At 40.3% G+C, this 26,236-nt stretch overlaps 1 protein-coding gene across 1 annotated transcript; it reads right to left on the bottom strand.

Annotated features, from left to right (window-relative positions):
* Positions 1-25,644, bottom strand: anxa13 (annexin A13). Its single transcript, XM_088321958.1, has 11 exons — positions 25,515-25,644; positions 24,024-24,099; positions 23,854-23,948; positions 16,426-16,596; positions 15,132-15,165; positions 11,804-11,883; positions 10,913-10,981; positions 10,740-10,841; positions 6,864-6,939; positions 6,675-6,787; positions 1-5,477 (listed from the first exon to the last, which is right to left on the bottom strand). Exons 1-11 carry the CDS (start codon positions 25,527-25,529, stop codon positions 5,358-5,360), a joined length of 951 nt encoding a protein of 316 aa, XP_088178084.1. The 5' UTR covers positions 25,530-25,644; the 3' UTR covers positions 1-5,357.
* Positions 25,645-26,236: the final 592 nt, after the last annotated feature.

Raw genomic sequence — 26,236 nt, 5'->3', positions numbered from 1 at the left:
TTTCACAATATCTGGGTTTATTGCCTGCATTCAGTAAACAAAACAATACAAAAGTCAGGGGCCTCTGTTCACGACTGCAATTATCTTCAGCGCTTACAAATTCACTTCAGCTACGGCAAGCAGACAACATGCGAGCACATTAATAATGAAACTTCGATAATAACAATGAACATAACTTTCCCACGTACCTGCATTCAGTAAACAAAACAATACAAAAGTCAGGGGACTTGTTTATGTATTCTAGAATTATATTGTACAGATGTTTTTTTGGTGTGCAAATATTTTATTATTTCCTTCTGTTAATCAGCGGCTTATGTTGGTTTGTGCTATGCCTAAATTAAAAAAAAAATAAAAATAATAACAATTATGTAAAACAGATTTCGCCAACTTTGGTGGACACAAAAATAGAAGTTAATTGCTTTTAATGTACTTTCATGCAAAAAAAAAACGAAAACGTTTTTGAAACAGTTATAAAAGATGAATTATGAAGAAAAAGGGGAAAACAAAAAATTGAAAAAAAGCTAGTAAAAGAGAGAAGGTAGGTACACATCGGCAAAGAGCTTGGAAAGACGAAACAAAAGAAGAAAAGGAAAAAAAGAATAAAGAAATACAAAAAATGGAAAAAACAAGTAAAGTAAAAGAGAAGAAATAGAAAAAAGAATGAAGATTAAAAAAGATGGGAAAGGAAACAGAAGCACAGAAAATTAGACAAAAGGATAAAAAAATACGGGAAACGGGAAAAAAGGAAGAAAGAAAATACAAGAAAAAACGTTCGTGTGCCGTCTTGCTGCTTTCTGTGGAACTGGTTTTCAATTCACATTAGACAACAGCGCCATCTAGTCTTCAAATAGTACACAATACGGCAAAGGTCGGTAAACCTATGCCTGACAAGCCATATAAGGCTCTTTTCAAGAGTACATATATCTTGGACAAAAAATTATATCTGCGAGAATATTTAGCAACTGCTTCATGTGAAGAGATATGTAGTATATACAAACTCAGATCAGTCCTCGGTCGGGCGTTTAAAGAGCACAATTTTAACTACAATTTAGTCAAAGTGTCACACCAACAAACCCCATTGTGGCTGTATATCGCAAATGATGCTTTTCATGGAAACTCATCAAACAATCTATGTTCATTGTTGAGACACTTTATGACGAGAAGGCACAGAACAAACTTTAATCCCACCCTCTCAAAAAAAAACAACCCCAAAAAACTTTCACCCAGAGGCTCGAGCAAAGCCTGGACAACAATTACATTGCTCTAGGTCCTAGAGCAGGGGTCGGGAACCTTTTTGACTCAAAGAGCCATAAAAGCAAAAAATATTAATTTTATTTTGGGAAAGAGCCACACCATATATTATGAGACAAATTTACTAAATTGCTTAACCGGCGCCCCAGACAAAAGCTTAGTCTTCAGCACATTTATTTTTGATGATTTGATCAAAATTATGAAAAGAGAATAATGCCGGAGCCCCTGTCCCAAATTCAACAAACAGACCACTTTAAACTTGTCTCTTTCTTGCAATTACTCAAGATCGGTTAAACTCCTTTTGACCCTTTTTTTCATACATATTGGTTTCAAAACCAGATGCAAGCATTTATTTTGTAAAAACGTCACAACATTCTGAGAATAGGGAGCCTTATGTGCTTACCTTTGGCGAGAGATGGGAGGGAATGCTTGTACTTTTTGCATAGCTCCACCCATCCCTCCCACTCACCCAATCAAATGACTAAGTTCTCTTCCGGTGTTTTGGCGTATTTACAGTTCTGTGGATTCATCATAAAGTATCTGAACACTGAACACAGATTATATAGTGAACTTTTAAATAAAGGATTCTTTAGCGTTGTACAGCCAAATCGAGTTTTTTTCTCCCCCTTTTTTGTGTGACACCTTGACTGTAAATTGTAGTGAAAAACGTGCCCTATATATACTGCGAAGTGTTACCTTTGAATTTAGCTCTGTTTGGCTTTACGTGTACCTGGATAGGATTGACAACTCCGGCTTTGAACACGATGGAGAAATTTTGCATGCAATCAAATTGGTCTCTGAGCCACAGATACTCATAGAAAGAGCCATATATGGCTCGCGAGCCATATGTTCCCGACCCCTGTCCTAGAGCAATGTCATTGGGTGTGCGGAATCAATAGGCAGAGCTATACACAGAGTGGGCGCGCACTTTCTCATTTGCCTAACACTGCCTACACTAAAGGTAGATACGTTGATATCCTCTTTTGAAGTATTTTGTGACATTTTGAAAAAAAAACTTTGCTTGCACATTGTTTTGAAACCAAAAATGACGATCACAATGAGCCTGAACACTTAAGTAACTGTGGAAGGTAGACAAATTTTAATCAGTATAGGCTCTGGAATTATGATTATTTCATAGGTTTGATCAAATCCTCTAACATCACACAGTGGAATAAAATGCGCTGAAAGATTAGCTTTTTTCTGGAGAGCAGGTTTGAAGGTTTTGTTTAATTTTTCTAAAAATATATGGTGTGGCTCTCTCTGCCTCACAATATAAAAACTTTTGCTTTTATGAGTCATTGCACTATGGCTTTAAACGTTCATTAAAAAAGGGTAAAATACGAAGCGACCATTTACGTTTGTAAAATTGTTGGTAGTTCTCCCTGGAGGCTGGAAGTAAGAATGCAACACCAATCAACATGAAGGAAAAACTCAAATTCAACAGGACACATTTTACAATTTGGCACAGAAAACAAGGACGCGTTTTTCATTATAGGGCAGTTTTAATTTTCAGCTACATTTCCATGGCAATATAAAGGCAAAGGCAGAAATATATTGACTTGAAGCTGATATATGTGTACCTGAACACATCTCAGCTGCCTTTTTACACTCTGAATTACTGATTAACACTTAAGCTGTTAGTCAATTAATATATAAAGATAATAGTATATAAGTGAGGTGTCATTGTGTCTCTCAAGTTTTGCAGGTGTGTTAATAAATGACAACATTATATAATTGTGTAGATGAACAGAAATATGAACTAAATGAAATGTTTTTTTCCATAAACCTTCAATATTTTTTAAACGATAAAAACCCTTACAAGACTGTTTAAACCTGAGCAGAATCTTCAGTTTACTCTTTTTTTGCAAGTTGCAGTAATTCATAATTGATGAGATGAATGTACCGTAGTAGAATAGTTGCCTCCATATTGTGCAAAAATAACGAGACAGAAAAAAGTTCAATTAAAAGTAGGGATGCATGATAAATAATTGATCTGTTAACAGCCAAATATTATATTCATACAAGAAGGAGCATTACTTGGTCGAGCCTCCTCTCTACCACTTCATAATGTGCCCGAGGAACAGTACTACTCGGCCTTAACCAGTCCCATGGCTCAGGATTGTACAAGCTGTTGTGATTTTCTAAAGAAGAATTAGTTCAACCCGGTCGTGCCTCCTCTCTACTTCTTCGTAATGTGTGCAAGGCCAGCTTGGCCATAATCACTCATATGGCTCAAACTGTTGCGATTGCTTTGTTTCTTAAAATATATTTGATTTTCTATAGAAGGAGTAGCACAACTTGGTCGTGTCCCTTCTTTACCTTTTAATCTTGCGAATGAGCTCTGGATACCTTTGCCATATTCTGCAGAATGGCTAAGGATGTGTATAGACTGTAGTGATATATTTTTAAAATAAAACATTCAGTTAACTATAGAAACAGTAGCACAACTGGGTTGTGTTTCCCCTCTGGCACTTCATACTGTGTGCAAAGTCACTGGAGAGCTTGGTTATAATAATTTGCATGGCTCACGATGTGCTTTTGAGATCGTTTTGGGAATATTTGTATTTTCTATAAAAGTAGTAGCACATCTTGGCCATGGTCTTCTCTCAACCTCTTCATGTTGCAAGACACGGGAGAACTCCACCATAATCGCATGGCTCTTGATCGTGCGGGATTCTGAACTTAAGTGAATAGTTTGGTTTTGAGAATGTTTTTGATTCTTAATCGTGACATGTCTCACTTTTTGTACTAGCAATACAAATGTAGTGAACATTTTGAACTCCTTTAGTATAAACTTGCTTTAACATGCACCACTATTAAAAGACTTGTAATTAGAAAACAATTACATTGGCAAATATAGCATTTGATTTTTTTTTTTTTAATGTATTTTATCCATTGCTGTGTACAGCTTGGATAATGCCATATGATAACAATGAGCGATATACTTTTGCTGGTCAAGGCATTTGTGGCATTTATTATTGAATTGTATAATGTTGAGAAGTGCCATATTTTTACATCATGAACACACCAAGGATTTAATTGATGGGTCGGGAACCAAACCCTCACGAGCCAGATATGACTCTTTTCATAAGTTCATAAGGCTCAGAGATAAAATTATTGTCATGCAAATTTTTTCTTTAGCGTCCCAATTTTGATGAGCAGAGTCGAGTTTTGTGTATGCATAGCCGGAAAAAAAGACAGTATTTAGAGTTCTGTCCAGTATATAATGGACACAGTCCCAACTACAGTTTACAGTCACACCAACCTACCCAGTTTTGGCTCTACGCTGCCAAGAAACTATTTATATGAATGTTCACTACTGAAACACTTTAAGATGAAAACCCACAGAACAAACTGTAAACACTCAAAAATGCCAGCCAAGCACATAGAGCAATTTGATTGGCCAAACGTTAGGGGTGGGGGGGAGCTATACACACAGCGCCGGCTGCAAGAAAAGTAAATACGTTAGTATTCTTGATTGCCGTATTTTGCGTCATTTTTACAAAAGATCTATGCTTGCATCTTGTTTGAAACCCTTATTTATAGAAAAAAATGAAGATCAAAATGAGCCTCAACAAACTGAACTGTTGAAGGGAAACGAGTTAAAAGTGGAAATTTGTTGCTATGGGACACAGGCTCTGGCATTAGTCTTATTTCATAAATTTTCACATTTAATCATCTAACAGCACACAGAGAAATAAAATGCGTTGAAGAATTAGTTTTTGTCTGGACAGGGGTTTTGGTGGTTTCGCTTAATTTTGTCTTCAAATATATGGTATGCCGTGCTCTCCCCCAAATATATATATTTCTTTTTATTTATGATAATTTTGCTATTATAGCTCTTTGGGTCAGAAAGGTTTCTCACCCCCAATTCAATTGGTTATCCATGCATCCCTAAAAATAAATTAAAGCGACATTTATCATTTAAAATGTGATGTTTTGTGCAGTGTCCAATTCTCAAATACATCCTGACCTTTTGTTGGTTTAAAAAGTGACCAGGGATTAGTTGGTTAGTAATTACGTGCACAAAGGACGATAAAGACAACAAGGAGCCAGAAGTCACATTGAGAGAATATTTGTTGTCTGGGCCTGATGGGGCCACTCCTTCAGTGGCAAATGGCCAACAGGAGGCGCTTGAAGTCACCGCTGCACTCGTCCCTCAGCGAATCCTTCAAAGACACATCATACTTCTCCAGGTAGAGGTCCTTGATGGTCTCCAAGTCGTACTGGGGGGTGCCACAAAAACGACAAAGTCAGATGCTTGGTGCGGGGTGAAAAATAATAATAGAATTTGAGGATACTGACGCTCCCCCATTTACGAACATTCGAGTTACGAAAAATGATACAAACATGATACAAAACACTTTTTGGGGATGTTGAAAAAATATCCAGACATTGCTGGAAGATAGATTTTGTATTATGCACCTTTTTCATAGTACAGGACAGTACTGTAGTGCTTCTTTCTGCCTCTACCGGTGTGTGGCGCTGTGAGAGCTCACCCAGCATCAACCCGGAAAAAGAAATCCGCTTCCTCTTCCTGGTTCATGTGTAAACATACAGTACTGTATCTTCAGTGCACTAAGAACTTTAACATTTTTATTGTTTAATCTCTCGTGCAACCATTTAATATGGTTGGTGTAAAGTGTAAAGAAGAAGCGAGCAATTTGTCTTAAAATGAAAGTGGAATAAGAACGCTGGATGCGGTTGAGAAAATAGTTGGACCGCTTTTTTTCGGCCACTTTCTACCATGGAGGAGGAAGTCGCCTAACTCTTGAAGCTCATCTTCCAAAAGTAAGTTAAACTTCACTTTTTTATCTTTAGAAAGCAAATTATTCGATTAAATGTTTAACTTTCAGTACAAAACAATACAGGTTACTTATACAACCCTTAAACATACTTATACAAACCTTGAACATACAGAATATAGCACTGAAGCAACTTCAGACAAATTCAACTTACAAACGATCGTCTGGAAAGTATCTCGTTCGTAAGTAGGGCAACGTTTGTATTGTAATATATTTTTTTCCTTCCAAAAAAAGGAAATTTCTAAGTGACCCCAAACTTTTAAAAGGTGATGTTTATATAGTTTTATTTCTAAATTTAATTGTATATTTTTAAATTTTACCTTACTGTAGCATTGTCAGACATATGTGTTGAATACAACATATTGTTTTTACATTCTTATAAGGTGCTACAGCAAACAAATATAACATACTGCTGCTTTTGAAAGAACTGATGTGTATTTTCTTTTTTTAATTTTGAAATATATATATATATATATATATATATATATATATATATATATATATACATATATATATATTTATTTTATTTTTTTCTTTTAAGAGCCAGCAGAAGAGAAGATGAGTTATGATGTAAACACAACCTAGTTGATGGCCAAAACAATGGAAAAAACGTCTTACCTCAGAGCGGCATACAATAATTCGTATGAGTGTGTCCTCGTCAGTCCCGGCTCCCTTCATGGCCTCGTTTAAACGACGGGCGAAATAAAGCTGCGGATTTTTGGCCACTCTCACTGCAGTAGAAAAAGACATTTCAAAGAATATATTTCTTTCCTAAATAACTCGAATCTCCCAGCAATGATTGCCCACCTAGCGCCACGTAGCATCTCTTCAGAGTGCCTGATGTTTCATTTTCAATGGCGTCCAGGATTTCTGTGCCGGACAACTACCAAAGAAAAAAGAGGCATCAGCATAGCCCAGGAAATTATGTGCAGCTCTCTGCAAAGTCTGAAGGACCTATTTTGTTTTCTTGACACGTTTTTTTTTATACAATATTAACTATATTGTAATCAATTAGAATAAAGACAACTTGATTCTGTTCTAAAACCAAACCAGAACTATGGTGGATTCTCGGATAACTCGCAATTCTGATGTGAATAATTCTGTATCAATTTACAAACATACAATTGTACTTCCTTATATGAGCACCTCTAAACACGAGAATTTTGGTACACAGGTTTCTTTTGGCAACAAAAATCTTGTGACGGGAAATCGAGGTCACAAGCAGTCCCAGATGCTAGCAACAGAGACCGCTCATGACTGCTTACCACCAGCATCAGCTTGTCCAGTTTGCACACGCAAAGTGCTACAGGCAAAAAGGATCAAATTTGTTTTGCTATTTTTGTGTATACATGCATTTAAATTTACAGTAACATTTACCTTTTAAAGTGTACAGTAAGTAGTTATGCATCATCAACAGTCTTTGTTTCTCATACCTGTCCACCTAAGCCAATTTGCTCCCTGTATTATTGGTTGAAATTCCCCTTATTAAGCAAAAATTAACCCTACAAATGCAACACGGCACCTATTTACTCAGAGCAACACAGACAATGTAAAATACTGTAAAAATATTAGCAATCCAAGATGATGTTGCCATCTGCCAGATGAGAACAAGACGAGCTGGATTAGTCAAAATGGGCAAGACGAGATCAGACTTGATGATTTTTTTTTTGCATAAAATTAGTTATGTTGTATTCCTTAGTTTTTCCCTCTCTGGTCAGGAGTCTGGGTGTCATCCTCAACAGCACAGTCTCCTTTAACTCTCATATAAATAACATCATCCGGTCAGCCTATTTTCACCTGGCTTCATCAACTGTCTCCGCCCCTCCCTCACCCCATACACAACAGCAGTCCTCGCCCAAGGCCTTGGCACCCCACGCCTCGATTGCTGCAATTCCTTCCTCTACAGTTTACCTCAAAAGTCCCACCATAAATTTCAGCTGGTCTATATCTCTCGCCATCACATCAGCAACTCCACTGGTTCCTCTACTATAGAATCAATTACAAAACCCTGCTTTACACCTACATGGCCACCCATAACCCCGCCCCTCCCTACCTCTCCAACCTCCTTAACACTGCCAAGCCATGCCGCATCCTCAGATCATCTTCCTCCCTCCATCTCACTATACCCCCTGCCCGTCTCAGCTCCATGGGGAACATAGCTTTCAGCCACTCTGCCCCCTAGCTCAGGAACTAATTGTCACCTGACCTTCGAAATTCTGTGTCCCTGTCCACCTTCAAATTCAAATTTAAAACTCACCACTTCAGACTTGCCTTTTCGTGACCATCTGCCTCACATGCCGCCCCTTTTAACTCAAATGAGTTTTATTTGTCATTTATTACTTGCTTGTTTTACTCTTGCTTTATTGTTGCGTCCTACTATATGTACAGCAAACTTGGGTGTCCTGAAAGGCGCTTTGAAATACAATGTTTTATTATTACTATTATTATATAGAATGCACTATTTGAAATATTAAAAAAACGCATTCAATAGGAGGGAAACTTATTAGTTGACAGATATGACATATCTGTGAATCCTTGCGAATGTCCCCTTACTTCGCACTTTGCGCACACCTTTGTTATGCCCACTCCCCATGGTAAGTGCTAATGATAGTCATATTTCCTTAACGCCTTAATGTGTTATATTTGACCACTAGAGGGCACTGTTGTCTAATGGGAAAGAAAACAAGCGGTACAGCATGCAACAAGACAGAAGACAAACATGGCAGTGAACTAAGTAGGCTTAGTAGGGATTCCACCATGTAAAAGAAATACAAATTCCTTGACCTAAAATACATTACAAAACTTAACATTGGTATGATAGTTCATGTATTTTTGCCTAGTATTCAAATCAATGTTTGTTTTTTTACTGAATGAATGTTATTTTCTACCACTAAGAGGCACTTAATATTACACTGTCCCTTTAATATTGTTTTATTTATCCAATTACTGTATTAAATGTTTAATTAATATTTGGATGTGTTCGTTGTGATCAGAAAGATGGGTTTTATAGGTACAGTGGGTAAATCAAGTCCTTAGTCAACCACTAATTCTGAGAGTTATCCTACTTGAAAATATTAGAGAGGCCTGTCATTGTCAACATAGATAAACCTCAACCATGAGTGACAGAATGTGGAAAATCACAGTTTTATTTTTTTTTTGCATATTAAGGTGCAAAATAAGTATTTGATCATTTCAATACTTTGTTATGTACCCCTTGATGGCAATAACCAAGACCAAAGCTTTTCTGAGACTCTACACAAACTTTTCACACACTGTTGCCCGTATTCTGGCCCGTTCCTGCATGCAGATCTCCTCTAGAGCATTGCTGTTATGGGGCTGCCGTTGGTCAACACTGACTTTCAATTCCCTTCACAGATTTTCTATGGTGTTGAGATCTGGAGATTGGCTAGGCCACTCAAAGACCTTGAAATGCTTCTTATGAGGCCACTCCTTTATCGACCTGGCTGTGTGTTTGGGATCGGTGTGATGCTGGAAGACCCACCCACGTCTCATCTTCAACGTAACTGGATGATGAAAGGGGATATTCACTCAAAATCTCTCGATACATGATCCAATTATTTTTTTTCATTTTCACATATCAGCTGTTCGTGTCCATTTGCATGAAACAGCCCCAAAGCATACTGTTTTCAATCCCCATGCTTCACAGTGGGTATGTTGTTCTTCAGATGCAATTCAGTATTCTTTCTCCTCCAAACACGAAAACCTGTGTTTCAACATAAAAGTTCTATTTTGGCTTCCTCTGACCATAAACACATTCTCCTAGTGCTCTTCTGGATCATCCAAATGCTCTATAGTGAACGTCTGGCAGTGCAGGATTTGAGTCTCTTGTGCATATTGGGTTACTGATGATAGCCTGTGTTACGGTGGTCTCAGCTCTCTGTAGGTCACTCACTAGGTCCCCTCGTAATGTTCTGGGATTGTTGCTCACCGTTCTTGTTATCATTTTGACGCCAAGGGGTGAGATCATGCATGGAGCTTCAAATTGTGGGAGATTATCGGTGGTCTTGTATGCCTTGCATTTTCTAATAATTGCTCCCAAAGTTGATTTCTTTACATCAAGCGTTTGACCTATTGCAGATTCAGTCTTCCCAGCCTGTGCATGTTTACAATTGTGTCTCGGGTGTCCTATGACTGCTCTTCGGTCTTGGCCAAAGTGGAGTTTGGAGAGTGACTAAATGAGGTTGTGGACACGTATTTTATACTGATAATGAGTTAAAACAGATGCCATGAATATAGGTAACTAGCCTTGTTAGATCTTGTTGAAAAAAATTTGGACCTCTTTGACAGCCAGAAATCTTGCTTGTTTGTAGTTGACTAAATACTCATTTTCCATTTCAAATCAAACAAAGTGATTTTCAGTTTTTTTATCTCCATATTTTGTGACTCAAGGTTGAGGTTTACAGATGTTGACAATAACAGGCCTCTCTTTTTAAGTAGGAGAACTTGCACAATTGGCGCCCCACTGTATTTAGTGTTCAATTGGATCCTTTTGGGAGGACGGGAACAGACAAATAACGTTTTAAAATATTTAATATCAGAAAAAAAAATTGCTTGTTACACGAGCAATTTGAGGTTACGAGCACGATCCTGGAGCTAATTTAGCTCGTATAAAGAGATACCACTGTACTTTTCTGTCACTGTGACACGATTTCAATATCTCACCTGCTCGTACATCTTGAATGTGGCCTGCAGCTGCAGGTAGTTCCTGGAGGCCAGAATGTAAGTGAAGGTGGACTCATCAGTCCCAAAGCGACCTTCACCTGCCTGGAGATAAACAAGCATTTTTGACCCTACAACCACCCAAAATATACATTTTAAAGAAAAAAAGAAGCCACCTCAATCAGGGATGTAGCATCTTGCTCAGCCAGCTCCTCGTCCACCTCGTAGCTTTCGTCTCGGGTACCCTGCAAGGCCGGGGTAGTGTAAGCTTGTTGCCAACCAATTTTGGGGGCACTTTAAAAAGGTAATGAGTTATAGTTACTCAGTACTTCTTTCTAAGGAGTAACAGAGTTAGTAACCACATTTCTCTATATTAAAAGTAACTAGTTACCAGGGAAATTAACTATTTCTGTTACTTTAAATAGAAGTTGTTTTATGTCAAAGAATTTGAAATATTATGAGCAGGATTTAAGTCATTTAAAGAACGCTAGTTATGTTACAGAACCTTGTAATATTTATTTAACCTAACCAGTAACAGATTTATCACACACATGAAGTGCAACTAAATTAAACAGTAAACAATATCAAACATTGGCATGTACATAAATACACACCAAAGCGTACATAACACACGCAAGAAAGTGTACACGAAAACTCACAAATGCGTAAGTGAAAGCGCGTGTGAAAACGCACGAAAGCACACGTGAAGTCGCACGGAAACGCGCACAAAAACATACGTGAACACGCACAGGAACGTACGTAAACACACATAGAAAAGTACGTAAACACACACAGAAACTTACATAAACACACACAAAAACGTAACACACTAAAATATACGGAAACGCACAAAAACATAAGGAAACACACTAAAATATACGGAAACACACAAAAACATACGGAAACACGCAACCAAACGTACGTAACTCACCACTTTTAACCACAAAAAACAGTAACCGTATTGTAACGATGGAACTTTTTTTGTTATATTACCCATTTGCTGAAAAACGAAACGCCGTTACATAACGCTGTTGCTAACATATCATCCTTCAAAAGGTTTTGGTCACCTGCATGAGAGCCATAAGCAGGTTCCTCACGTCGCCACTCGTGTCTCCCTCGATGTCAGCATCCAGATCGCGCTCGTGCACTGAAAATGCATTTCAAAAGCACAGTGTGTAATTATTCACTAATAGAGGTTATTGTAAGTTACACTTGAGCTAACAAACACTAGGCAAATCCAAAACATGCTACTTTGCAACATTTAAAAACCTACTTACTTGCATATTTTATCGTGATGAACATACTTTTACTTAAAGTGACAGTGTGTCATAATTCGCCACTAGAGGTTGTTGTAGCTTGGAAATAAAATAAAGAGCAGGCATTTGAAGAAGACACACTACAGAAGCTCGAAGGATACCACTTGGCAAAATGCGCAAGCCTATTTCCATATTTTCCCGAGTGAGCAAGGGTGAATTTCAGCAGAAACTGGTGGTGATCCCTACTAGTGACAACAAAAGTAAAATGGATAGACCCAGAGCAGCTGAAAAATGAAAATCATTGGAGTTGTTCAGAGCTGGTGTGTAACTATTCTTAGCATGTAGCTGTGGAAGGTGTGTGAGAATAAAGGATGAAGCAAGCTTTATTTACATGGAGGAGCTAACAATAGTGGCTATTGGCTAAACATATCCTGCTGCCAAGAGGCTAACATGAATGGCTTGAGATGGAAACGGCGGAAAAGAGAATTGAAGATCTTGGATTAAAGGCGGATGACACTGAAAGGTAATGCAAGACCAGGTGCAGTAATAATAGCAGCTGGCTGCAAGTCATTCCCTGCAGCCAATTGGCTAACATGAGTGGCCAGAGAATGAAACAAAGGGGTAAAAAAAACAACAGAGGTTTGAATTACTCGACTCAATTATATGCCTATTTTGGCAGGCATTTTACCTGCCAAAATCTGACTCCCCTGCTAATATGGACCCTGTTTGAGATAAAGACTTGTGACTTCTAGGGTAACCTTCTGTGACATAAATATGTCAGCACAGTGATTTTGAAGAGCTTCAGAACGTTCTCTCATAATATTACTATTATTAATAATAATAATAGTAGTAATAAAACGAACTAGATTTGTCGAACACCTCTTCAGTAACACAACACAAAGTGGAGGTATTCCTATGTAGTTAGATCCCAAAGCCAATAAAACATAATAGGTTTGAAGTGTGTCTTACTTCGCAAACAGTATAGGCAGGGAAGTCCCGATTTTAAATGGGAAAAAAAACAAAACGATTTGTTTACACCGCGGGATCCAATGCAACCAGGGTTTCATTCACAATAAAATACATTACATATGGCTATTATAGTACATCAAATAAAGGCTATTTGTGTACAATTAGTCGTGATTGTGGATATCATAGCGTACATTGATTCGTCTCAGGTGTTGGTGACTTTTTCTTCCGCGTTAACAAACGCATTTTGTAGAATACGATCCGGCTTTATTGTTTTAATAAACGCGTTATATAGACCACAATCACTTAATTGTTTTAATTAGCTCGCTTTATTGTTTTAATAAACTAATCATATAGAATGCGATCGCTTTTGACTGAGCGCAGCAGAATGCGCGTTCATGCGAGGGGGGGAGGATTTTGCAGGGGAGCGCGTTTTAATGTATCCGCCTTTTCAGACTAGTCCTTGATTTCATGTTCAGATTTCACTTGACGTGCGAGGTACAACGCTCTCGAGGCATAATGCACAAACAGCACGGTCATTTTTTGCACAAAGCCCCATTCGTCTGTCCACCCTGGCTGGAAAGAACGAGATTTTTCCGCTTGAGGAGCCGTCATGATTTGGCTGTCGTGATTCGTTCATTTATCGCGCGCAGGTGTTTCTGTGGGAGGGTTAAAACAGATCTCTACACCTCTGCGAGGCACTGCGCAGACACACGCTCACCGTTTAGCCGCTAAACAATGAAAGCACGCAATGAAAATGTCCAAATTTCAGGTAAAAATGCGCATTTTAAATTAAAAAAAAATTTTTTTTACTTTGCCGCACGCTCGCGTGCCACTGGTTAGCCGTTAACCCCTCGCGTGTCACTACTGGCACGCGTGCCACTGCTGACACCTTTATGAGACAGTACATGTGTTTTGCCAATTTTTGTAATCAATAGTGTTTTGTAGAAATGAATGTAGTATTTACAGGGATCAGAATTTTCCGCGGATCCGCGGATTTCCGCTGTTTTTGAACCCCAAAGGTCATTCCCGTAAATCGTCTAAATTCGATGAGAAAATATTTTGGGGGGGGTGGTATGATACGTGACTGTTTCATCACCCCAAGTTAGCATTTAGACCATTGGTCGATAGGTTCGCTGATAACCAATCAGCGGAGCTTTTGTTCAGAGCATTGACTTTCTCAAACATGGCGCTCCTTCCGGTCTTTTCAAACGGTGAAATGAGTGTTTGAAAAAGTAAATATGAAAATACTAAGAAAAGAAGACGAGGCTTTTGTCTCCGAGATTGATAAAGGAATCAAGAATAAATTTAAGTGGTCATGGCTGGAGAAGACTGTCACAGTAAACGTTAAAATCGGCGCAAAGATCGAGGAAGTTACAGAAACTTTGAGCCAGTTCATCGCAAAGTGTGATGTTCCAGGGAAAGCAAAGTGTCTATACTGTGTCGATCTGATCAATTATGGTACGCGAGGTTGTGTGGCACTGATCGATCATGCTAAAATGAACAAGCACAAAGCAAAAATAGCTTGCCGGCGATCAAATTATGCACTCGGATCCGCATTTAAAATCGGCAGCCACCGGTTCAACATTATTGGCCGTTTCAAATCCTTCCACTTCAAATACTAGCAGCAGTCAACCACTGGTTCCCCTGTGTGACAGAAAATCCCAATCTGAGGTATTTATAAATCTATTTATTTATGAAATGATTTTATCTTTTGTGTTTATACAATATTTAGAACAGGATAAACAAAATGTAAAATTTGTTATAAACATGATTAAAATGGATTATTTTGTATCATCATGATCATGTTCAATATTACAAATGCTTTTAATGTCAATATATTATTATTTTTTAAATTTATATATATATATATATATATATATATATATATATATATAATAATACATGGTTTCTGTTTTGTTGGATTTAATTCATTCTAGTGCAATTTTCACATAGCAAATAAGATAAATGCTGTTGACTTCAGGGGGGCTTCGCCCCCCTGAGCCCCCCACCGGGCTCCGCCCTGGACCCTGGCTATTTCAGCTGAAAATGAAAATCTCCATTCTGATCCCTGTATTTATATACTACTCAAGGTTGCTATATACTACACACTGGGTTTTAACCACCGAGTTAACCTTCGAAGCAAACACAGAATAAGAAAACAACAAAATACCTTGAAAGTAGCATTCCCTGAACATGGCAATGTGCTGATAAAGAGAAGACCACGAATGAGCACAAGGTCAGTTTTTCCCTTAGCGTTAGCCAGTGGTGGGCCGTCCGGGGCCTGCAAGGCCTTCTCCACAGGCCTAAAATATATCTGAATCATTTGATGTGAATTATATTTTGTCCATGAAGACTTATTAAAAGAATTCACATGTATTTTTCAGCTTCCTTTTATTTCTGTTTGCCTGGTTTTGCTGCTTCCAGATTGGTTTTCATATTCAAGCATAAAACCAATCACATTTAAGCCATTACTTGCATTCAGAAATTACTTGGAGGCCTTCACAATCAGTTCTACAGACTCTGTAGCATAAAATAAGTGCCAACAAAGACACCAAGGCCATCTTATACAGAAACGTCAGCGGTTTCGTAAACTGTGATTGGCTGGAGAGACTACACTAAATTGACTACACTAAATGATCAAAAATGAGGAGATTTATAAAACGTTTATGATTATTTATCCTGTGTGTTGATGAAATGTGATTTATGTTACATGAAATGCCTTGTTATAAAAAATGTGATTACATGACATGACTTTTATGAAAAGTGCTTTGATTGTCAAGGGGACATGACCAAGATAAGCTCCGGCTTTTTCTGTCAGCCTATTGTTTTCCTCCTTTTTTACCGATTTTTGATCAATTATGTTGATCTTAAATGTATTATAACCTTGTATATGATGATCAATTAAAAAAAAGAATGTCAGTAAAAAATTTTTTTAAAAATCAATCAATCAAAACGTGGCTATATTCCTCATCTCATCTCATCTCATTAGCCGTACCGCTTATCCTCATTAGGGTCGCGGGGGGGCTGGAGCCCATCCCAGCCATCTCCGGGCAGTGGGCAGGGGACACCCTGAACTGGTTGCCAGCCAATCGCAGGGCACACAGGGACAGACAACTCATTCGCTCATTCACACCTAGGGACAATTTGGACCGGGCAATTCACCTGAAATGCATGTTTTTGGAACGTGGGAGGAAACCGGAGTGCCCGGAGGAAACCCACGCAAGGTTATTACTTTATATTATACTGTGTGCATGGTTACAAAGAATGACAATAAAAGTAAATTCTTCTTCTTCTTCTTCTATTATTGGTGATTTATATTTATTTCATAGCTGTCGCAGCAGTAAATGTTTTATAGCCAAAAAGTAGTTTTTGAGGGTTAAATGGACTCAGACATAAATTTACTGAAGGCCTAGATGTTAAATCCACGGCCCGCCACTGGCGTTAGCGAAGTGTAGCTAACTGACTGAATTGGTGGCGGTGCACAGAATCTCCACTAGCACGTCCTCGTCGGTTCCTGCTCCCTTCATGGCTCGTCTCAGTTCCTTAACAGCGTAGATGATGGGCGGATCCAACATGGCCAAGATGGCCTTCTCGAAATTGCCTGAGAGCTCTCGTTTCAGAACGTCCACTAACTCCTACAGGCCAGAAAAATAAAATTAGAGGTCAACAGAGTATCGGGCGGGCCAATTATCAGCACCGATATTTGAGAAATTGATGGATATCAGTATCGGCCGGGCCAATTATTTAGGCTCAGATACAGCCAAGCCTTTCTCTTCCCCTCTCCAGCCTTCTGTCTCACATGCTACCCAACCCACGCCTTCTAGCTGATAAGCGACTAGGGCCGGAGCTACTAAAGCAGGAAGAATAATGTTAGAGTGGAGTAAACAGCAGCAGAGCATAAAAAGCACGCTTTTAACTAAGATAAGAAGGTTTGATCACGTTACCCCGATTTTAGCTAACCTGCATTGGCTCCCTGTTAGCTTAAGATGTGATTTTAAGGTTCTGTTGGTATTATACAAAATCATGCATGGACTTGCTCCCTCATATCTTTCAGATTAATTTGCCCCTATGTTCCGGTCCGGAGTCTTCGCTCTGAATATGCTGGTCTACTAGTGATCCCAAGAGCCAAGAAGAGAACCACAAGTTTGAGAGCGTTCTCCATTCGGGCCTCTGTGCTGTGGAATAATCTTCCCCCTGATTTGATCTGCAACCTCAGTGGAACTGTTTAAATCTAGTCTTAAAACACACTTCTATTCTATAGCACAGGGGTGGCGAACACGAGGCTCTAGAATCGCATGCGGCTCTTGGCCAATAAGAATGCGGCTCTTTGCCTCATCATATTTTCTATATACTGTGGCTCTTTGCCTTGTTTCATGTTTAGTTTTTTGTGTGCATTGAGGGTGGACACTTTCTTGAAATCAACACAAGAACAATACTTGTTGTATTGTAAGGAGAGGAGTGTGTTATGGGAAATAATAGGTTTTTAATTGTGTGTGTCTGTCTGTCATGGCTCTTTTGACTCGTTGACTCTCACAGTTAAAAATTTTGGCTCTTTGTTTCAAACTTGTTCCCCACCCCTGCTATAGCATATAAAACCTATATTTCATGTTGACAATATTTGTGTATTATTTGTTATTGCAACATCCATCGCAGACTGGTCATCCTGGAAGGGGGATTACCTCATGTGCGGCCCCTTCTCAAAGTTTCTTCATTTTTCTCATGTTGAGGTTTTTCAGTTTTTCCTGCCCTCATGTAAGTTTTAGATCAGGGGATGGTGTAAAAATAGTCTGTGGTTTGCAATAATCTGGTCTGTGCAGCCCTTTGAGACTCCTTGTGATTAAGGGCTATAAAAATAAACATGACTTGACTTTTTGATTTTGTTTACTGTTAGTTTTTGGTTTAAGTGAAAGATTAGTCATGTTAGTTAAAAATAAATGTAAATGTTCAACATTTATATAGCGCTTTTCAATTCAATGGCGACCTCCCAAAGTGCTTTACACTTTCCCTTTTACAAGTGTTGAATTGTGAAATTACTTTAGAAAAGTTTCAGGGGGCTATTATAAATTGTATTTAAATGTATTAAAAAATATATTCTTTGTTTCTTTTTGCACCATTAAAAATTTCTTACACCAATTTCAAAGCTTACATTTTAAAGCAAATTAATATCGGCTCCAAATATCGGCTATCATCCTCCTTTTCATACTAATAATAAGTGTCTTTATCGGCCCTGAAAAACCCATATCGGTCGATCCTCAAATAAAATCATACCTGCTACATGCGTAAAGACATACTGTATTTGTTTTGAAATTTGACCTCAAAAGGCAGTTGCAGTTCCCCAGGGAGATCGCAGAAACATCATTGCGGCCAGACATTGTCCTTTGGTCTGTAGCCAGCAAAGCGGTCCTCCTGGTTGAGCTCACTGTCCATTGGGAGGAGGGAATAGAGGCAGCATACGAGAGGAAACGGGCGAAGTATGAAGACCTGGCAGCCGAGTGCAGAAAGGCGGGCTGGAAAACAACAGTATGCCCAGTGGAGGTGGGGTGCAGGGGTTTTGTGAGCTCCTCAACCTCCCGCTTGCTCAGAGACCTTGGATGCACAGGAGCGGGCAACCGGAGAGCAACTTAAGAGCTGTCAGAAGAGGCGGAAAAGGGCAGCTTCTGGCTATGGCTGCGGAGGAATGACAGGAACTCGGGGCCTTCAAGTAACACCTAGGGCATCAGTGGGGTTGGCAGGGAGAGTTTCCAGCCATCGCTCCGCCACCGGGAGATGTCCTGGGGTTAAAGGAGTAAAACATCAATGACCGGTGGTCCCCAGCTGATGACCCAGTCAGGCCCGAATGTTCAGGGCACACAAGCATTTCAAAGGCGGTGGAGGAGGCGCGTCAGGCAGAAATGCCCAGCAGGAAGACTACCATCCTGTATTTCCATTTGTCATTCTGGACAGGATCCAGTGGCTACAGTGGAAGAGCAGTTGGCATTCAGGAAAGACTGAAGGACAACCAGGAAAGACTGGATGACTGCAGGAAAGTCTGCACCGGGAGTAGGAGGCTAGTATCCCTACCCACTAGTTCTGTAAAGGACACCCAAACGCACTACGAAGTCAAACAAAGGAAAACAACCCGACGACCCTCCGAGAGGCGGGGTGGAAGAAGGGCCAAAACGGACAGACCTCACGGCAACGACTGGAATGGAATTTGACAAAGATTTGAGAATACTGAGGAAATGCAGGTGTGGGTGGGAAAAGGTAACATCTTTCAGGGGTCTGCGAATCCACCAAGGAAAGATGAGGTGCCCATCAGGGAATCAGCAGAAACAGTGCACTGCATCTGCAGGGTCAGACACTAGGAACCAAAAGCCAGGTCTCAAACCACAGAGCAAAAGGATCCAGTACTGCTGAAGAAAGGCAGAAGGAGGAAAGGCAGGTAGTGGAGGGGGGCCCCGAGGAGATCAAAAGCAGGAACACACCCGGAACATCAACAAGCAACAACCAGCAAGCAGCCAAAAGCAAGGAGAAGAAAGAACTGTGACGAAGGCAAGCCATCAAGTGGCCAAGAGCCAATGAGTCCATAGTCTGGGAGTAGTTTGACACTGATAGAACCGTACTTTTGGAGCATTCTCTCCGTGGCCAGGTAGAGACAAAGCTTAACACCTTAGGAGACATCCTGTACGAGGAATGCAGTAGCCGTTTTGGGGTGGTGGAAGAGAAGCGCCCAAGCAGAAAGGGAGGAGAGAACGAAAGCAGTGGAGAAGGCAAGACAAGAAGAGAAAGAGGGCTTGAAGTCACTGTGAGAGGAGGTGAGGGGCAGTCTTACCAATTTGAGAAGAGCAGAGCGGATATGTAGTCGCAGAAAGAGGAAGGAGAAGGAGAGAATCAACTTTTTCAAGAACCCCTCTAAGCATGCAAAACAACTGCTGACAGACAAAAGGAGTGGAAAGCTGGAGATTTCAAAGACAGAGCTTAAGGAGCATATAAGCCAAGGGAACAATTCAGCGACCCAGCAAAGGCCATCCCGCTGGGATCCCCGGGGTATGTTCCCCAGCCAGCTCCCCAAGTCATCCCCTTCAACACTGCCCCCCCCAAACTGAGCAAAGTTAGGGAGGTGGTTCGGAAATCAAGAGCAGCCTCAGCCGCTGGCCCGAACGGCATATCATACAAGCTGTACAAGTACTGCCCGGGCGTCCTGAAAATCCTGTGGAAACTCCTGCAGGTGGCATGGAAGAAGAACATCATCCCTTCAGAGTGGCAGAGAGCAGTTACGATCTTCATCCCAAAAGAACAGAACTCTAACACAATCGGCCAATTCAGGAGCATTGCACTTTTGAGCGTGGAAGGAAAGATCTTTTTTTCCATCATGGCCAAGGGGTTGACCAGCTACCTCACAAGTAACAGCTATGTAGACACCAGCTGCCAGAAGGCTGGTGTCCCAGGATTTTCAGGGTGTGTGGAGCACTCGGCAATAGTTTGGGAGCAAATACAAAGGGCAAGGAGAGAGAAGTGCGACATCCATGTTGTGTGGCTGGATCTTGCCAATGCGTACGGGTCCGTCCCGCACGAGCTGATCAGCTTCGCCTTGGACTTCTTCCACACGCCAGACTGCATTAAAGGCATGGTGGCCAAGTACTTTGCAGACTTGAGGATGTGCTGTGCTCACCAGGACTTCACTACAGGATGGCAGCAGCTTGAAGTGGGGATAGCAATGGGATGTTCTATCTCTCCCATACTGTTCATCGCGGCCTTCAAAATCATCCTCATCGGGGCTAGGAAGATGGTTGGCGGAGTGAAACTGCCATCTGGCCAAAGGCTACCACCGTTGCGAGGCTTCATGGATGATGTCACCACCATTCTCCAGACAGCAGCATGCACATCAAGACTGCTAAAGAGGATTGATGAGCTTGTAGCCTGGGCAAGAATGAAGATCAAGCCATCTAAGTCCCGAAGCCTGTCCCTAAGGAAAGGTATCAGGGACGACCATACCATCTTCACTACAGGAGGAGAGCAGATCCCGCTACTAGTAAAGCAACCAATCCGTAGCCTAGGGCACTCCTACACAGCAGACCTCTCAGACAAGCAGGCGGCAGAGGCTGTGAAGAAACAGCTCGCGGAAGGCCTGGCCAGGATCAATAAGAGCCAGCTCCCAGGCAAATATAAAGTATGGTGTTACCAGCACATACTATACCATCAGGTGATGTGGCCTTTGAAGGTGAGTGAGGTCCCTACCTCACTGGCAAGCAAGCTGCATAGGCTGGCAAACTCTTATATTAGGAAGTGGCTGGGGCTGCCAAGATGCCTCTCAGACGTGGGCCTCTTTGGTCGGAACATACTCCAACTGCCGCTGCATTCCATCAGGTTAGGATATAAGAAGGAGAAGGCCCGAATGGTTTTGGAGTTGAGAGAGTCCTCCGATCATCTTGTTAGATCAGCGGGCACCAAAGTTCAAACAGGAAGAAGGTGGAAGGCAGAAGAAGAGGTTGACCAGGCAATCGGCAGGTTAAAACATCGCGAAGTGGTCGGCAGGGTCCAAGTAGGGCGAGCAGCCCTTGGTTAGAGCGACGTGCCCCTCTTTTGGTCAAAAGCTTCCAGGCGGGAGAGTGTGGTGCAACCTGTGGAAGATCCATCAACCCAGGCTCAGCTTCCTGATCCGGGCAATGTACAACACACTACCCCGCCCCCAAAATCTACATCTGTGGTCCGGCACTAAAGCGATCTGCCCCCTCTGTAGTACCATCAATGCGAGCCTTCAGCATATTCTCTCAAGCTGCAAGATGGCACTTTCCCAAGGCCGCTACAGGTGGCGGCACAATGCCGTCCTAAAGAAGCTGGCAGAGGTAGTCGAAGGTTGCAGACAGAAGGCAAACATTCAGCCAGCTCCTCCATCAAATCACCTCATCCAGTTTGCAAGGGCTGGCGACAACGTTCGCAAAAAACAGCTTCTGGCTATGGCTGCGGAGGAATGACAGGAACTGGGGGCGTTCAAGTAACACCTAGGGCATCAGTGGGGTTGGCAGGGAGAGTTTCCAGCCATCGCTCCGCCACTGGGAGATGTCCTGGTGTTAAAGGAGCGAAACATTGATGACCGGTGGTCCCCAGCTGATGACCCAGTCAGGCCCGAGTGTTCAGGGCACACAAGCATTCCAAAGGCGCTGGAGGAGGCGCGTCAGGCAGAAATGCCCAGCAGGAAGACTACCATCTTGTATTTCCATTTTGTGTATAAATTAGTTTTTTTTTTAACCTAAAATGGGACTCAAAGTCTAGGTACGCGTGCGTTATACACGACATCGTATTTGTAGTTTACCATTAATGGTTTAAGTGAACGATATTCTCGTTAACATCAAAACAACGCTAATTACTGTAAACATACTGATGCCGTTTTGTATCCAATGTTAGCAACAAGGTAGCATACTTTCTTCTTGTGTCATTTTATAGATTACTTTTATTTGTAATTATTTAAATGTACAATATTTGTTTTTGTTTTGGTCTTTGGTTTGAAGTAGTATACAGTGTATGATAATTTTTGTAAACTTCCATACGACGGTGTCTTCAACATTTTGTCTGAATGTCATTTTATAATTTCTGAGACATATTATTGCTTAAATATACAACGTTTGATTTTCTGGTTTTTATCATTTGTTTGGGTTTGTTTTTTCACTGAAGTAGCAGCTAATTGAAGGTTTAGCGTTACGATAACATTAACACTATTTTTGTCAACTTGTATGTAGTTTTGTATTCATTTACTGTACCAACCAGACTTTGTAATATTGTGTATTATATTTAAGTTTTACTGTTTTGTCTTCGGATAAGGTATTTTTGGGGTATAACATACGATGTTTCATTTTTTTCTCAACCTAAGCACTGTAAGTGACAAATGGTGTTGAATAAATGCAGCCATGCTAAAAATCATGTATAATGTAAACCATGAACACAATACCAACATAAAATTGACAATGTATATATTTAATGTCCTTCATAGTCAAAGTCATCATCAGAAACACCAAAGAGTCGTTTCACTTGTGCTTTTTTGTGTTTATTTTTATCTTTCAGGATGACTTTCTATTTTTGCCGTTCTCTAAAATTTGTCTCTGGTACCATGAATGAAAATACAATAGTGGGATAATGAGAGGAAATGTATTGCCGTTTAGTATGTCATCCATATGCCTGGCGGTATAATGGTTAGGATTCGGCGCTCTCACTGCCGTTACCTGTGTTCAATTCCCATTGCATCTTATGTTTCGCATTTGTGGTCAGAAATATTTTTCGACTGATCAATCCATCATAAAGCATACGACCATAAAACCTCATGTATAACAAGCAACCAAACATTGAGTTATTTTAGGTAAAAAAAAAACAACAACGCTTTATACTCAAATAAAAACGGTATATAACAAAATACATAAGAAGAAAGTATGGTAATTTTATGCTAACAATGACTACAACATGGCATAGACATGTTAAGAGAAATTAGAATAGAATATTCTGTATCATATTTATTAAAGTAATTGCAACATAATGCTTAGAAGAACTGGCCTACGTAATAAAAATAATGCAATGACAAAAAAATGAAAATAAGTGTGATAACATTTAGCAGCACCATTTAGGGCGGTGATGGCTTTGGGGAAGAAACTGTCTCTCAACCCGTTTGTCCTTCTTTTGAGGGATCTGTAGCACCTGCACAAGGGCAACAGGTCAAAGAGGTGGTGGCCGGGGTGGGAATTGTATTTTACAATGTTATATACGTTTTATAATGGCTCTGTTATGGCATCGCAAGCTGGCAATGTCTTTTAGAGTGGGCAGATAGCAACGGATGATCTTTTGGGCGGTATTGGTTACGCTCTGTATGTTTTTCCTGTCCGCAATAGCATCTTTATTATAATAATATTAGAAAATCTTCAACTTACATCATCGTGCTTGTCATAGTAGGCCTGCTTGATTTCCTGCCGCTGGTCCGAGCTTCGATTGGCCAAGACGTCGATAATGGCTTGCTCATCGGTGCCTGCCAATTCCGATACAACGCTTATCGTCATCATCATCATTATTGATTAAAAATGATTGAGCGTGATTCACTTACCGAGACCCTTGCAGGCTTTTCGTATGGTCTTCACGTCATCCATGACGTCAAAATCCTCGTAGGGCACGATGGTTGGCTGCAAGAGGGTAGATAGGCTACAGTCAATTTGGGGAGTCAATTTAATGAATATGATGGCGCTATGTGAAAATAAAATAGGAAAAAAAATGGATACTGGAATTTTGGGTGGGGGCAATTATGAAAATCATGGATGACCTATGATTGTCTTTTCCTACACATAATCAATAATCCTGCTCCCAGAGACCAATACCATTACCTTTTTAAAAACATTATTCAAGTGCTCCAATGCTGAATGGCAAACATGCTTTGGCCAAGAAGTATAGAAGACTCATTCTTATCTAGTGGTATTATCTTAGCTTTAATGTAGGTCTAGCGCAGAAAAGTATCAGGTAGGAAAGAGACACAACCAGGTTGTACGATTGTACGAAATCAAAATATTCTTAACACAACAACAGACCGCGCACATCCTGAGCCATGCGACTGATAATGGCTGTGCTTTCAAGTGCCTCGCTTAAATTATGAAAACGGAGTGAGGAGACGCGACCAGGTAGAATTATATATAAAATGTTTCAAAAAGAACTAATCATAAGAGCCTGTACATATCCCAACCATGTAACCGATGGCCAAGCTCTCCAGTTCCTCGCTTACATTATTAAAAGGGAGTGAGGAGACATAACCAAGTAGAATTATGTAGAAAAATCTAAATTTTCAAAATGAACTAATCACAAGAGTCTGTACATATCCCAACCATTTAACTGATAATGGCCAAGCTCTCCAGTACCTCACGAACACTACAAAGAGGTAAAACCGGAGACGTGACCAAGTTATGCTGCTACTTCTATATAGATTTTAACTATGAGATGTAACTCTATTCTAATTGGGAACACGGTAATTTTCTAACAAGCTTGTTTTGCAAGCAGCTAAATCCATCCAATTAAAAAAATCTATTTCAACTCCTCTGGCTGGGGGCCAGCAGGGATTGTGGTGGGACCACAAAGCTCCATTGGAAAAATTCCAGGCCCAAGATTCTAAACAAACATGAGTGAGCTACACAGGGTAGAGGGGCTGTAATTTCCCCATTTTCCTTCCCTCCATAAACCACCTCCCACCCCTGTGGAAGATTCACTGGATACTCTGGAAATGTGAACATCAGTATTATTTACAACGTGTATAAGGGGACTGTGAACGCATCACACGTATCCGCCATGAACAAGTAGCGGGTCTGGCATGGATTGCGCATGGGCGTGGTTTGTTTCCCACATCAACGTCGTGATGTTTCTCACGCAAAAAAAAATCCACATATTAAGACAAAAGCATCGAAAGAAGACCTTTGTACTCAGTTTGTGACTCCGTGTTTTTAAGTATATCTTTCCCGTTTTTGCCAATGAAAACAGTTGCGTTTTCTGTCTAACCAAGTAAATGTCAAGATCAAGTTAATGTCGAAATTTGAAATAAAAAGCAAATAAAACCAACCTGGCAGTTTCCCATAACTATGGCTGTGATTAGGGCTGGTGTTGATCAATTGCCGAGGTTCTGAAAAAACAAGTGGACGCCGGTGCACTCCGGCTCGGTCCAAAATGGGGAGGTAGAAGGGGGCAGCGTGTGACGTCATCACGCAAGGACCCGAGTTAACTATTTGTACTCACGGGAGGGGTGATAGATATTGCAAATTATAGTATTGATCCGATCCAAGCAAATACGAGGTAGAATCGATCGATACCGAGCCAAAAACGGATACTTTTTGACAGATAATGTGATCGTTGAATAATTGAACCCTTCACCCCCTTTTACTTACGATAAGCACCGGGCAAAGATTTTAGGCATTGAACATGTTTCATTTTTTGTTAAATAACTACAATTCAAACTATATGGTAGTAGAAAATAAATACAAATATTTTTAGTACAACAGTTTCAGGACAAAAGCCAAAAGAATCAAATAAGAAAAGCAGCAATGTGACGAAAATACAAATATAACATCGTTAACTATATCTGCACAATATTTTGCTAAATAAAGTCTGAAATGCAAATAGGGTGAACAATGCAATGTAAAAAGGGTTGAAGAGTATAAAAATAGATAATAATTGATCTCAACACAATAGTATCGACTTGATCCAAGTATTTGCTTAGTATCAATGATATCTGTCATGAATACTGATTAGCATCACTCGTGCCCGTTGATTTGGCACCAGCTACTG

The sequence above is a fragment of the Urocampus carinirostris genome, chromosome 18 (assembly GCF_059441175.1).
Source record: "Urocampus carinirostris isolate Australia breed hairy pipefish chromosome 18, RoL_Ucar_1.0, whole genome shotgun sequence".
NCBI classification, from domain to species: domain Eukaryota; kingdom Metazoa; phylum Chordata; class Actinopteri; order Syngnathiformes; family Syngnathidae; genus Urocampus; species Urocampus carinirostris.
The sequence above is the reverse complement of the archived record's forward strand: the minus strand, read 5'-3'. Positions and strand labels throughout refer to the sequence as shown.

Bases quoted from the DNA above. Each gene is read 5' to 3' on its own strand.
- anxa13 (XM_088321958.1), bottom strand. The intron at 23,949-24,023 runs GTAAGTGAATCA...CGGAATTGGCAG, and splicing joins AAAAGCCTGCAAGGGTCTCG to GCACCGATGAGCAAGCCATT. The intron at 15,166-16,425 runs GTCAGTTAGCTA...TCTCTTTATCAG, and splicing joins TGTGCACCGCCACCAATTCA to CACATTGCCATGTTCAGGGA.